Below are 14,985 nucleotides of genomic sequence, written 5' to 3' on the forward strand. Positions count from 1 at the left end.
AAAAGATATTTGTTTTTTCTCATTGCATCAAGTAAAAAAATCACAAACTTTTTTGTTGTGATTTTATACGATGTTACCAAAAAAAAAAATACTACAACTATTAGTGGATTGGCAAGTTAACTTGTTTCTTAAACAAATATAAAAATTTGCTGTATGCATTTATATCCCTCCCTCCTCTATATTCTCATTACCCTAAAAAATTGAAAAAACCTGTTCGGAGAACAAACAGAATATTTACAAATGCGGAGGACAGCGTATAAAGCTTTGGAGACATTTAAACAGAGGAATAGTGTATTCACACTAGAGACTGACATTTTTTCGGGAATCCCACGGGTCACAGGATTCCCGTGGGATTCCCGTGGGATGGGAGTTAGTATTAGTAACGATCACGTGATTGGAACGGTACAGGATTAAACATTAACGGGAGCAGACGGGAGCGGGAGCAAACCAATAATAACAAAAAAAAAAAAAAAAACTAGGATCGATGCCAAAAAATAGAATAAAATAGAAAGAAAAAAAAAAAATCTAGCACTGGCGCGCCGCTGCCATTTTGTAGTTTTTTTCCTTGAAGCCTACACTATAATGCGAGTCAAAAAAACTACACGACCCAAAAAGCAACAGTGCTTCCGCTCTGAGTTTTTCCACCCGCGCTCAAAAAAAAAAAACAAGAATGGGAGTGGTGCAGGAGCGGGACTCATTCTGAATGGGAGCGGGATGGGAGTTGGAGTAATTTCACCAGCAGTGGGACGGGACAGGATTTAGATTTCTACTCTGGCCCGGGATCGGGGCGGGATACAATTTTTTTCTGTAGGAGTGGGACGGGACAGGGGTGAAAATCCACTCCCGTGTCAGTCTCTAATTCACACCGAACAGCAACAATAGCAAATGTTCCCCTGCCTGTTTAATCATCATTAATCAGAGAGGCAGAAAGAAGACCCAGAGTAACACAGCTCTAAACATTCTGGTCTTTAAGGAAAAGCTACAGGGTGAAAAAATTTTTTTTTAAAGTCGCATTGAAGTTTGCTTTAGGGAACAATGTAGGGGAAACTAGGGGGAGTCAGCATCTGTGGGGAAACTTTATTTTCAAACATCTTATTGATGTGAATTAAGGTGTAAGATGTTTCTGAAAATGCATAACTAGAATCCACTGAAAACAACACTTTTAAATCCTTTGTCTTCTGATGGATAGTTCAGGCTGCTCTGTCACAATAAATCCCAGGAGAAAACCTTATAGGCAGAGCTGTAAGGAAGAAAAATGTAAATTGTTTGAAAACATCTATAAGCTATTGTGAAATCTCATCTTCCTAATAATATCCATGCTATTATTTGCTTCTTTCTATATCTATAATACATTTAAATTAACATTGTTTATAAAAACTAAACCTATAAATCCCAGGATGCACTGAGAGATTCAGTGATGTTTAATCAGTACTATTCCAAACCAATATTTGAAGAAATGTGGACTTCTGTACGGTTAAACAGGAAGAAATCATCACTGGTTGAGATTAAACTTAATAAATGATTATGCATGTTTGGGCTCCTTACAATTTGCCTTCATGCTAATAAATCAGGAATTTATTCTGAGTTAAACCAAGAGCCACAAACCTTGGTTAAATGTGGTTCTATTTCATCCCTACTGACCGCCAGAGGCGGTGCTTCAAGCACTGAATGATCATTCATGCGCATGCGCAGGTCGAGTATTAATGACAACAAAGTCAGCTGTGACCTGCCGGGGACCCACGTGACTCTATATAGTCACGTGGCACCCGGCAATCAATCCCTTTTGTTCTTCTCGCGCGCAGGTGTGTTGAGTACAGGAGTGTGGTCGTGTGAAGCTGGTTGCTTCTGTGTATACCACTAGTTTCCTGGCTGCTTGTTGCTGGTAGCCCCGTGACCGGGTTTGGTCGGAGCTGCGGGTAAGTCTCGCCCTCCAGGGGCTGCACAAGCTGCTTTCACCTTACCAGATCTGCGGTGACTGGTAAGTTTTCGTTCTTTTCTCAGCAGTAGTTTACTGTTCGCTTTGATTTGCCACGTTAATTTTGTGGCTCTTTTGACTCACGGTAGCGTTTCTGCTCGCGCTGAGTTGTTTTCAGTTTGTTTGCCTAAGCCCACCAGTAGCGTTTCTGCTCGCGTTGGGTTCTTCTATAGTTTGTTTATCTACACTCACCAGTGGCGTTTCTGCTCGCGCTGAGTTGTTTTCAGTTTGTTTGCCTAAGCCCACCAGTAGCGTTTCTGCTCGCGTTGGGTTCTTCCATAGTTTGTTTATCTACACTCACCAGTGGCGTTTCTGCTCGCGCTGAGTTGTTTTCAGTTTGTTTGCCTAAGCCCACCAGTAGCGTTTCTGCTCGCGTTGGGTTCTTCTATAGTTTGTTTGCCTAAACTCACCAGTGGCGTCTCTGCTCGTGCTGAGTTCATCTTTAGTTAATAATCGAGTCGCCAGTAGCGTTTCCTGCTCGTGTTGACTTGTCCTTGGTAGCAGGCTGATCACGCCTTTCAGCAGTATGATGCTGGATAATTTATGTTGCTCGACCTGTCTGGCTCCACTTCAGCCGGATGACGGGCATGACTTGTGTCCCTCCTGCCTCGGTGTGGAACATCTCCGGGAGGCGCTGTCAGATGACGCTTGCCCCAACTGTCGCGTCATGCCCCGGTCGGTCAGACTGGATCGGTTGGCTGCACTGGAGCAGCCTACCGACTGGGCGGGCGCTTCGCCGCGTGCTCGTTTGCCGATGGAGAAAGCGGTGTGCAAACGATCTACTGTGGCTGCACCTTCGGTACAGACAAAGCGTGCTAGACGGACCGATGCAGGGAGGTTGTCCACCAGAGTGGATCATCTCACTACTGAGCTGGCCCAAATGAAAGCCCTCCTCCAGTCCTTTCAGACTGCTGGTGATCGCGGCACGGCTCTCCCTACCGAGCAGGATGAAACGTCAGTCAATGACGACGATGCCGTTTCTGTGGCGGCCTCTGGCACCCATTTCTGTGAGGACCTTCCGGAGCTGGGCTCCGGGGCCTCTGGGTCGGACTCCATTGCCTCCCAGGAGGATGCGGGGGAGTCTGTGACATCCGCTATTCGAACGGCTCTTGCCCGTTTACAGATTAGTGTTCCTCAGGCCCAGCCTGCGGCTTCCAGCGCCTTCTTTAGGCGCAGTAGGTCAGAGACTGCCTTTGTGGTTCCTCCCTCGGCGGAGTATGTGCGGGAACTGCATGCTTGCTGGTCAGACACCAAGGCGTTTTCACGTCTGACGACGGATGGCAGGGTCCTGGCAGCTATGCAGGAGGCACCCAAGGTTGGCTTGGGGCAGATGCCAGCGGTGGAACCGGGCATTGCCTCTCTTATAATCCCGCCTGATGAGGCCTTGCGGCCCAATGCCCGTTGTCCGCGTCCTCAGTGCCGTATTACCGACGACCTTCTCTGTAAGGCCTATGACTCTGGGGCCCGCATGGGCCGGATTGGGAACTCTCTCTCCCATCTTATGCTGGCCCTGTCTTCCTCCTTGGAATCTGTTCCGCTGGATCATGCCACGCAAGGCCTGGTTGATGCATCTCTGCAGGCCTTTGCTCTTATGACGAGGGAACTTGGACGCACACTCCCCACACTGGTTCATGCTCGCCGCCAGGTCTGGTTGGCGCAGTCACCATTAACTGAGCCTTGTAGGAGGACCCTCCGGGCCCTGCCTGTGGTCCCGGGGGAGCTTTTTGGTTCAGCGGCACTGGACGCCTTGGACCGTACGGCTCAGGCCTCTAGAACGAGGCAACAGCTGGCAGGGCTTCACAGACGTGATCGCCAGCCAGTAAGCACCTGGGCAGCTGCGGGTCCTTCACGGAGGTCTTTAGTGCCTTCTCCTTCTCCCACTGAGCCCCAGGGTCTGTTACCAGGTCAGAGATCGGTCCAGAGACCTGCTCTAGATCGGAGGAACAGAGCTCGAGACCAGGCTGGGACGAGGTCCTTTCATCCCTTTCGAGCCGCGCAGTCTGGCCGGCGTCCTCCCGGGCCTTCGAAGGGCCGGGGGACCCGCAGATGATGCCTTAGGGCCGGCGGTCGGTTATTTTTCCCCGGGACAGCTCAGCTTCTGGGCTGCCCACACCCCGGACTTGTGGGTGTTGTCCACCCTGTCCCGGGGGTACCGTCTTCAATTCCGCCGCCGGCCACCTATCCCTGGCCGGGTCAGGATGACTGTGATCCACGACCCGGTGAAGGCACAGGCACTGAACCAAGAAATCTGCACCTTGCTGGCCAAGGGTGCTATAGTGCCTGTGGACCCCCTGCTGGATCCAGCGGGCTTTTATTCCACGTATTTTCTGGTTCCGAAGAAGACCGGGGGCTTGCGTACAGTCTTGGACCTCAGAGGCCTGAATGTGTACTTGAAGGCCATGCCCTTTCATATGCTGACCACCAAGGAAGTGTTGCAGGCGATTTCCCCGGGCGATTGGTTCACTTCCATAGATCTCAGGGATGCTTATTTTCACGTTCCGATCGCTCCGCCCCATTGGCGGTTTCTTCGTTTTGCTTTTCAAGGGAGGCATTTCCAGTTCAGGGTCCTCCCGTTCGGACTTTCGCTGTCCCCCAGGGTGTTCACCCGATGTGTTGCAGCGGCCCTCTCTCCTCTGCAGGCACAGGGATTGAGGATCCTCCCATATCTGGACGACTGGCTCATTTGTGCTGCGACGTGGGACCAGGCGGTTCGAGATACTCGGTTAGTGCTCCATCATGTGGGATGCTTGGGCTTGCAGGTGAACATGGAGAAAAGCAGTCTGACCCCCTCACAGGAGACTGTCTTCCTGGGCATTGCCATGGATTCCATCTCAATGACTGCTTGCCCGTCACCCCAGCGGGTGGACAGTATATTGAGCGTGCTCCCGGAATTCAGGCGCGGCATGGCGCTGCCTCTTGTGCGGTATCTTCGACTCTTGGGCATGCTTACAGCTGCGTCCGCCGTAGTGCCCTTGGGGCTGCTGTCATTGCGGCCCCTCCAGATGTGGTTGAACAGCTTGAATCTGGATCCCACACGGAACACTCATCGTCTCAGAAGACTTCGGGTGGGGCCTCAGTGTCTTCAGTCTCTGTCCCAATGGAGGGTGAGGTTGTTTATGACCACAGGGGTCCCGCTCGGTTCCCTCCCGTGTCGTCGGGAAGTTGTGTTTACAGATGCATCCTCCACGGGCTGGGGTGCAACCTGGCGGGGTCAAATGGTACAGGGGACATGGTCCCAGCGGCAGGGCAGGGAACACATCAATGTCCTGGAGTTACAGGCTGTACTTCTGGCTCTTCAGAGCTTTCTTCCAGGCTTGCGGGGGAAGCACGTGCTGGTGAGGTCAGACAACACCACAGTGGTCTTTCACATCAACCACCAGGGGGGCACGAGGTCAAGGAAACTGTTGTGCTTGACTCGACGGCTTCTGACCTGGGCAGCTCCACTCATAGCCAGCCTCAGAGCAGCCTACATCCCAGGGCCGGAGAACGTGCCAGCAGATTTTCTATCCCGTCAGAAGCCGCTTCCAGGGGAGTGGAAGCTTCACCAAGAGGTGGTGGAGTGCATCTGGAAGGTCTTTGGCAGGGCGGACGTGGACCTCTTTGCCTCAAGGGACGCATTTCACTGTCCCCTTTGGTTCTCGTTGGACAACAGCAGCCCTCTGGGCCACGATGCTCTGGCACATGACTGGCCCCGGACCCTCCTTTATGCCTTTCCGCCATTCAGCCTACTTTTTCAGACTCTCCTCAGGGTACGTCAGGAGGGGCACAGGGTCCTGCTGGTGGCCCCCTACTGGCCAGCGAGGACTTGGTTTCCTCTACTGTGCGAGCTCAGCTCCGGCTCGCCAATGCGTCTCCCCTCCAGGAGAGACCTTCTTTCTCAGATGGGGGGTCAGATCTTGCACCCCGAACCGGACCGGCTCCAGCTCTGGATTTGGCCCCTGCAAGGCCGGGGTCCACCTTCTCAAGATACACTGGGTCCATAGGGCATACAATGGCTAATGCATGGGCGCCGTCCACGCGAGCTGTCTATGCTAACAAGTGGACGGTCTTTGCGACCTGGTGCCGTGATAGAGCAGGACCCGGTGCAGTGCTCAGTTTCTGACATACTGACCTTCCTGCAGGCATTGCTGGATCAAGGACGGTCCCCATCTACCTTAAAGGTGTATGTGGCTGCCATTTCCTGTTGGCATGTTGGGCTGAATGGTTGTTCTGTGGGCCGAGACAAGGATGTTGTACTGTTTTTAAGAGGTGCTCGGCGTTTGCACCCACCCAACCGCCCTGTGGCACCGGCGTGGGACCTTTCTCTTGTGCTCGAGGCTCTTCGGTCCCTCCCATTTGAGCCCCTGGCGTCGGCGGACCTCAAATGGCTCTCACTGAAGACTGCGTTCCTTTTAGCTATGGTTTCCGCAAAACGTGTAGGGGAGTTACAGGCTCTCTCGATAGCCGAACCCTGCTGCCGGTGGAATCCTGATGGCTCAGGCATTACACTGTGGGCTGACGTAGCATTTATTCCTAAGGTATCACTGCCAGCAGGCAGCACCCAGCCTCTCCATCTTGCCCGGTTTGACTCCGGAAGTCCCTCTGAACCACTGTGTCCTGTCCGTGCCCTTGAGACATACATCAATGCCACGGCATCCTTCCGAAAGACAAATAGCCTTTTTGTTTGCTACGCTGGCTCACGGAAGGGTCAGGCACTTTCTAAGCAGCGACTTGCACACTGGGTTGTGGATTTGATCTCCAAGGCTTATGCCTTGCAGGACCGGCCACTGCCGGCGGGAGTGAAATGCCACTCTACAAGGGGCATGTCGACATCGTTTGCTGCTATGACTGGGGTGCCATTGGATGTTATATGCCGTGCGGCCTCCTGGAAGTCACCTAGTACCTTTACTCGGTTCTACAGGGTGAATGTGGCTGCGCCCCATCCGCTTCAGGGAATCCTCGAGCAGCATGCCTCTACATCACATTAGGTGGGTGGTGTAGTCGTTGTTCCTTGAATGTTGCTGATTCCTCGTGACCTTGTTGATATGAGTCATCCAGTGCTTGAAGCACCGCCTCTGGCGGTCAGTAGGGATGAAATAGAACGAAAGTTACTACCGTAACTACGGTTCTATGAATCCCGGATGACCGCCAGAGTGCTTGGTCCCTCGGAATCTCTGCTTTCGCGAGAAGATTGAGGGATTGATTGCCGGGTGCCACGTGACTATATAGAGTCACGTGGGTCCCCGGCAGGTCACAGCTGACTTTGTTGTCATTAATACTCGACCTGCGCATGCGCATGAATGATCATTCAGTGCTTGAAGCACCGCCTCTGGCGGTCATCCGGGATTCATAGAACCGTAGTTACGGTAGTAACTTTCGACATTAAGTTTCTTTCCTAAAAAGAAGTGCAGGGACTTTTATTTTCCCCCTGATGCTAAACTAGTTGGATGACTGAAGGGTTCATCTTACTTTGCAGTAACAATATTCTGAAGATACAGATGTGATTAAAAGATGGCTGTCTGGTGTGATGAAGGTTAATGATTAAGTTTTAATGAAGATAAAGCTCAGCACCTCTCTGACGGTGTCGTAAGCTTTGGCTACTCCTTCTCTGAGATCTGCCGGCTGTGCAGCTCTGCGCGGTCGGCTGGCGGGGGCCCGGCCCTCGGTGATGGCATAACGAGTCAGGGGAGGAGTTGGAGACAAGATGTCATACACAGTCTCTGCTGTAGCCTTTAGGAAAGAAAACAGGCTCTGTGTGAGTTTAAGGAATGTAAAGCAAGAATATCATGGGGAAAACTTTAGATTATTTATATCACTTGTTCGTGTGGAAGGAGGGGGAACGTACCTGGATGGCCTGCACCAGCCTGTTGCTAAGCTCCAGAGCAGCTGATGCTGTAGAGGTCCCGAAAGACGCCGCCCCCCTCTGGAGACCTCGAATAATGCGTCCGTCCTTCCTGTACTGCTCTATGGGCAACCAAAAGAGATCCCTCACTCCATGGACTGAGTAGAAACACAGAGAGGAAGGAGAGAAAATAATTAATGAAAGAAAAAAGTAATCTTGTTTAAAAGTGTTTAATGTTCATGTAACAAAGACTTTAACATACACAGCTGAACAACTGAGTGCATAGGGCCGACCCCTCCCAGAAGGCCTGGCAGTTGATTCTTCCTGATGTCAGTCAGCCATTCTGTGACGGCGTACTGGATCACCTTATCAACACCGAGGAGACTGAAGACATTTCAAGCAACAAAAAAACAAGAAAAGCTGGAGATCAGGAAATTTCAGGGTTTTGATTAGTTTAAAGAGATTATTAGATTTCAATCTCCTTCATTGTGTCTGTGACACTAACACATATTACAGGAAATAACATCACATGAAAAGACAGGAGCCATTGGTTTGCACTGAGCTGGGGCTTAAATACACAAAAACTCTGCCGTCCCACAGGAGGAGGAGGAGGAAAGGAGTCTGTCCTAAATGAGCTGGATGAACTGCATGGAGTGTTTATATAAAACCTTCAACCTGGAACAGAACCAAACCTCTGGTCCTGCTCCTTGGCGACAGCTGAGAGTTTAAAGATTTCACCATCAAGACCAGAAACAAACAAACTGTGAAACAACAACCACAACTAGGCAACTTGAGCTGCTAAAAACCACTGACAGCATCTTTATAGCATAGTTTGTTATACCTGTCAACACTAGTACACAGTTCTCAGTCTGATTATGGGTTTATGTTTATCCAGAGAACATATCTTTATGCATTCTAACATAATCTTCTAAGCTTTAATGAGATTCATATTTTAGAAAAATAAGATGACAAATAAATATGCTATGACTCTTTCTATGACAGATGCAACTCAATGTTTAGCAATGATAGCGGGGCGTGTATGTTGCTAACTATAGCAGCTAAAAGGAGATGTTCTATCATGTAATATGAATCAATGGTCTGAATGTCCATTTATACCCATGTCTGCAGCAGAGCCTCTTCAGCTTCAGTTCTGAACAGTTCAGCTGAGCCAAACCGATCAGAATCCCAGCAAACGTCCCCTAAGAAAGAATAAAGTTGTCAAGCAACCTGCAGATCCTGTAGAGACGTTTCTGTCCTGATCAGAGACTGAGGAGCTGTTTTCATGACTTCTCACCTGCTCGATGACCACATGTTTACCGTGATAGTCGAGCCAGATAGGCACTTCAGAGGTGAAACGAAATTCCCTTTAAAAAAAAAAAGAGAGAAAAGTAATTCAAGCAGGTATAATTTTAATAAAATCCTACATGCATCATGTGTTTCTCCCTGAGATGTTTACACACCGGAAGTAGATAGGCTGCTCAGAGGAGGATGACGAGGAGCCGGCAGAGGAGGAGCTCTGCTCACTGCAGGTGGTTCCCACAGAAGCTGTGAGGTCTGGACCGAGCACAGCATCTGCTCCAGCTTCCTCACACCCCTTCTGTGAAGGATCTAACTTCACTGGGAACAACCACAGAAACAACAGGGTTACATATGAAGAAAGAATTGTCTTAAAGTTTACAGCGCCTACAAATTATATTCACTCTTCAACCATCTTTGTTTACTGTTGAAGTAGAGTTTTAAATCTGCATTTTTATTTAGCCCCCAATAAACTTATACCCCTGCTGAAGCAATCTTAATATAAATGAAGCTGTTGTGTAAAGGCCTTTATGGAAGAATGGAAATAAAGGAAGCCATTACTGAAACCAAGTCATAACAACTCCTGATTGGAGCTGACAAAGACCATTAAGAGGACACAGCAAATAAATGGAAGATGGTGCTCTGGTCTGATGAAACTGCAATTGAACTTTGTGGCCTCTATAGACACCATCTAGCAGACAGGCATAATGATAGTGGGACAATCATGATGTGGAGTTACTCGTCTTTTACGGGGACAGGAAGATGGATGGAGCTAAAAACAGGGCAATCACAGAAGAAAACCTGTTAGAGGCTGCAGAGTTTTACTTTCCAGCCGGATGAAGACCCTAAACACACAAGCAGAGCTCGTGTGGAATGGCTTAGATCAAAGAATACTCTTAGCTTTGAATAAATATTCAGGATTACACCTTAAATCTAGCAGATCTTTTTGCAAACAAACGGCAAAAAGTTACATCTCTAGTTGTAAAAATCTGATTGAGTACCTGTGGTTCAACAAAGCATTGATTCACGGGGGTGAAATATAAATGCATACCACACTTTTCGGATCTTTATTTGTATAAAACCACTAATGGTATCTGTCAGAAACTTTATGTTTATGTCCTATCTGATCCAAATCATTCATTGACTTCCAAAGAAAAACACAATTCAAGTCAAGAGGAGACAGAGATTTGTAGTTTTGCAGGTTCAAAACTATGGAACACAATTACACTCCAGGACAGGCGGGATTCTTCAAAAGCTCTTTCTTTGGTAATGAAAGCCCATTTTTACAAAAATCAGATTGTTTTGTTATTCCACTCATCTATGCGACTGGCACTGAAGCCAGCATTTCCTAAGATTTGATAGTTAATCAAAGAAGTGTAATGTTGTGTATAACTGACCTTCAGCAGCAGGGTCCACAGGCATGTAGGGGTTAACATAAGATGCTAGATTACTAAAAAAGTCCTTCAGGAAAAACAGAGCATCCTGGAATAGAGACAAATATAAAGTCTGTCAGGAACAAAACAACACAAACACAATGAACATGACCGAATATGATCCAAAGAAACATGAGGAGAGTTTAACATATAACAGGGTAAATAAAAATATATACATCATAGGTGAGACTGTTTTTCGCCTTGTTTAAAAATATGGAAATTAGGTTTATTACTTTTTAGATTTCAAACTGAAAAACAAATGGAGGAGAGACAGGAGTTACCTGGTCGATGTTGAGCCGCAGCGGCAGCAGGCTGACTCGAAGGCAACACTCGGGTCCACCGAGTCCCGACTCTGGTAATACCTGCAGGGCCTTCACAGTGAGCTGCAACAAGGAGACATGGAAGATCTCATCCTGATTTCTTCCGCCTGTGTTAAAAGTTCTACATCGTCCAACCTCACCATGTTGGAGTGGGCTCTGCGAGGCATGCTCTCACTGGTGTAGAGGTAGAGGAACTTGTTGATTTGTGAAGAGGCCAGTCGATCTCGAACCTCCAGCTCTTGGACGATGAAGACCTGCCTGGAGAGAGGCTGCTCCCCACTGGGACCGACCCCAGCGCTCAGTGACGCCTCTCCATCCGTTCCTGCTGCTGCCACTGGGTAAGACTCATGCTGGAAGGACACCTGGAGGAGAAGAACACAAAACAATAAACACCTAAAACAAAAATGATGCACAGTTGCCTATCAAGACATTATTTTCCACTGTAGAAACGACAAAACTTCATTGCACACTATTGGGGTTAATGCTGACACACACAAAGCATGATGGCATGATGTTAATATAAAAAGACAATGATAAAAAGACAGGGAAAAAGTCAAATTCAAATGTTTATGCTTTGTCCATGCAAACAATTTATGCACTGGAAAACATTCAATTAATCACCCCTTTTTTAAAGAAGATTAAAAAAACAAAAAGCATAAGGACAGAGACATTGAGCCCAAGGCAGCGTATGGGTTGCCCTTTAGCCCTTTCTGGCCTCTGTGTTATAATAAGCCAGTTCACCTTGGTGAGTTGGATTTCCATCAGCAGTGAGTGCTGACGGCCGCTGCCTCCTGCCCAACGCCAGGAGTTCTGAGGACGAGAAGAGGCCACAGAGCGACGCGGAGAACCGCGAACACCAGCAGGGACACAGCGACCCCTAAAGGCAGTCAGAGATCCGTTTGTAAATCAGGCCCCCAAAAAACATTCAGTAATAAACAAACCAGATGTAAAGTTAAAAACCTGTTTGAGTTCTGAGCATGTATAGACATGGGCTTGCCACCGAAGTCTTTCCCCCCGTAGAGATGCCACACCACAGAGATCTCCTTCAGCACTACCCTGGTGTGGGGCACAGGGAACCAACTAGGAGCTCGAAGCAGGTCGGAGCTTCCTCTTGGCCTGGAGAAGTGGCTGTCCTTCACCCTGATGGGCCCCTGACACAGCACAGTCACCACAGGCTCCCCGTCTCTGGACTGAGAGACATTCACATTAGGAAAAGGTTAAGGAAGGAGTGTCTACATTAAAAAGGTAATAGAATACAAAACTGAGTTTACATTGTCATAGATGAATAACAATAGTTCAGTGGGTGAAATGGACGTACAGAGAAGTTCAAACCCCATCGACACATCGCAATTCAAAACTTCCACCATAAAATGGGCAAATCCTAATATAGCCCTGAATTGACGTCAACTCAGGGATGTTGCCTTATTTGGTTTGGCCTGTACTTTTGTCATGCCCCGAAATTTACATACAGACCAACCCACTGGTTCACTGGCCCGAGAACATGAATAGAGGAAGATGTAAGACACCAGTTTAGCTGGTTAGCCTACAGTTGGGTTTAATTCTTCAAGAATTACAAAGCAGGCAGTTTCTCTATTGAAAATGAGCCAGAACCACAGGTGGAAATGCTGTGTTCCAGGCTGCACGGAGAAAGAGGAAAATGTTCACAGTCTTCCCAAGGATCCGAAGACTCGACAGGCATGGATTATTTTAGTGTATCAGAAGATCCCTGCAAAGTTTGATACTCAGCTGTAAATTTGCTCTAAGCATTTTACCAAAGACAGCTTTCAAAATCTTGGACAGTTCAAAGCTAAACTTCTGCTAAATTTCTTTTACTGAGGGGCTATTCCGACTGTAAGGCCATCACAACCGCAAGCTGTAAGTATGATTTTGTAAGCTGTTGATGGCAATGCTAGTATATCTAGGGTGACCAGATTGGGGTTTGTGAAAAGGAGGACACTTTTGTTCGGCACGGGGCCGTCGGAGTCCAGGCTACCGTCCTGGTCGGGTTTGGATGCTCCGTCTCCTGCTGGCTCCCTGCCCCCGTCCGCCGGGGTTCCTGGACCAGCTCCGGAGCTGACGACCTGGTTCGACTACGTGTTGCTCTGTGGTCGACCAAACTCCGGACGATTTTGAAATTCCCCACAGACATTTTTTTTTTCAGGAATGAAAAGTAGGACATGTCCGGGAAAAGAGGATGTCTGGTCATCCTATCATATCAACAATCTCAATGTTTCAGTGAGTGAGTGCTTGTCGCAATGATGCGTCTTTGCTCAGCAGATTTGCTCGTTGTAAACCAATCAATCAGCACACAGCTCATCTAAATATTCATGAGCATACCATAAGGAAGAAAACCTGTCGTTTCATTCTAGGGCTTATAACCAGGCTTGCATTAGGGCTCATAGAACAGCAAATATGCCATTTTTAGCATTTACAGCACCAAATACCCTATAAAATCGACCCCTTTAAAATAAAAAGCAGGGACATGTGCAGAACATCAGGACTTACAGGTATGCCCATGCCAGGTGCCTCCAGGATGCAGAAGTCATCATTATCGGTGGAGCCATCAGAGCCATCATCCAGGATCATATCAGGCTGTGCCTCCATTGCTGTGGCAACCAGCCCATCAAGCTCAGAGTCGTCCCTCTGCAGGACAGACGGGATTTGCTTCGACCCTTCACCAGGAAACAAGTAGACGGACACGGGGGAGCCCCTCGGCACTGTAGGAGATTCTAAAACGACAGAATCGGTCAGAGATGGAAGCCCATCTAGGTCTACTGTAGAGAAAAATAACCAATATTCTACAGTAGATATTCCAGACTAATTAGCTCATATCTAAACAACCATGCTTGAAAATAATACCTGGTTCTAAGGTGTTGTCTCTGCAGTTCCTCTCGGTGTCGATTAAGGCATCAGCCAGGTCATACTGGTTGATCTCTGCGGTTTCAGCAGGGAGACAGGGTGGCAGAGAGGCAGGACTTTCTGACAACTAACAAGACAACATTGCACAGGTGTTAAAAGGTAAGACTTTGTTCTATTAGCCACAGCACCTTAAAAACACAGATTGAATAACAAACCTTAATGTGTTTTTTTTTTCATTTCTTTGTAACAAACCATAACAAAGTAGCGCCTTACTGCAGAAACATGTCTCATAACTTTGACCTTCTTCTATATCCATAAAATAAATTAATAAAATCCAGTTTCTACCAAATACCTTCAAAAGTAGAAGTCATATTTAGTGAAGAAGGTGCTCTGATCAGATTAGATCAAAATTCCATTTATAAACAATCCTACAATCCAAATACCATGTATGGTAACATGGGGGTGGCAGCATCATGCTGAGGGGATAATGGTTAATGGTCATAGGGAAGCAGCTGTTCCAACCGTTGCATTTATAAATTTTATTTAGAGGAGGATAGTGGGGACAAAGATGTTGTGGAAGAGGACGCCAGGGCGGCAGAAGCGTTTGGTGTAGAAGGCTTACAGCTGTAAATATTTGAGCCCTTGCCTCGCAACGCTGCCAGTTTTGTTAGCTCTACGCCTGCCGAAGCAAGAGACCTCCATCCCCGTGAACTCTGGGACGTAACTCAATGGGAAAGTAAATTATTTTTATTTCTTAATTCAACTGTTGTGTATATTAGCTGTGACATATGAATCAAGATGCTTTGACCGAAAAAAATTTGATTGACAGATGACTGTTGATATATGATTGGCCCAATTTAGATGTACAGGCTGACTTATAACTAACTGGCCTGCATAAAATAAGGGAGAAAAAAAACAACACAGATTTTTATTTTATAAATTTTGGGATAATAAAATAATATAAAGAGTACATTTATATACATGTTTAAGCCAGAATGATTTGACATTTAAATATGACTTCCCTACGACTTTAAGCAGATAAAGGGAACCTGGTCAGAGTTAATAGGAACATTGATGGAGCTAAATAAAGGGTACATGAAGGTCTATGTGATGACTTACAAAGAATCTAATTTAATTGATATTAAAATGTGGATCTGAAAACATTTAGATGGGACTAAAAGAATGTATAATTGATTCGGCAAGGCCTTGCATTCTTTATATGTATGTAAAGAAAGCTGTCAGTACTTCCAAAATTCAGTTTCTCTACATGCTTCAGCTGCT

General features: G+C 47.3%; 1 protein-coding gene across 1 annotated transcript in view; it reads right to left on the reverse strand.

The window, feature by feature from the left end:
* atg2a (autophagy related 2A) overlaps positions 1 to 14,985 on the reverse strand; it is a 41,365-nt gene that overhangs the window by 1,497 nt on the left and 24,883 nt on the right. The window contains exons 29-41 of the mRNA XM_038286535.1: positions 13,705 to 13,831; positions 13,351 to 13,574; positions 11,806 to 12,035; positions 11,587 to 11,722; positions 10,986 to 11,207; positions 10,807 to 10,908; positions 10,490 to 10,574; positions 9,257 to 9,413; positions 9,091 to 9,160; positions 8,913 to 8,995; positions 8,059 to 8,180; positions 7,800 to 7,954; positions 7,526 to 7,684 (exon numbers count right to left, since the gene is read on the reverse strand). Of these exons, the coding sequence (XP_038142463.1) occupies positions 7,526 to 7,684; positions 7,800 to 7,954; positions 8,059 to 8,180; positions 8,913 to 8,995; positions 9,091 to 9,160; positions 9,257 to 9,413; positions 10,490 to 10,574; positions 10,807 to 10,908; positions 10,986 to 11,207; positions 11,587 to 11,722; positions 11,806 to 12,035; positions 13,351 to 13,574; positions 13,705 to 13,831 (1,872 nt within the window). The remainder of the gene's footprint in view (positions 1 to 7,525; positions 7,685 to 7,799; positions 7,955 to 8,058; positions 8,181 to 8,912; positions 8,996 to 9,090; positions 9,161 to 9,256; positions 9,414 to 10,489; positions 10,575 to 10,806; positions 10,909 to 10,985; positions 11,208 to 11,586; positions 11,723 to 11,805; positions 12,036 to 13,350; positions 13,575 to 13,704; positions 13,832 to 14,985) is intronic.

This window comes from Cyprinodon tularosa, unplaced genomic scaffold, assembly GCF_016077235.1.
Source record: "Cyprinodon tularosa strain WSP-4 unplaced genomic scaffold, ASM1607723v1 ctg228, whole genome shotgun sequence".
Classification (NCBI taxonomy): Eukaryota; Metazoa; Chordata; class Actinopteri; order Cyprinodontiformes; family Cyprinodontidae; genus Cyprinodon; species Cyprinodon tularosa.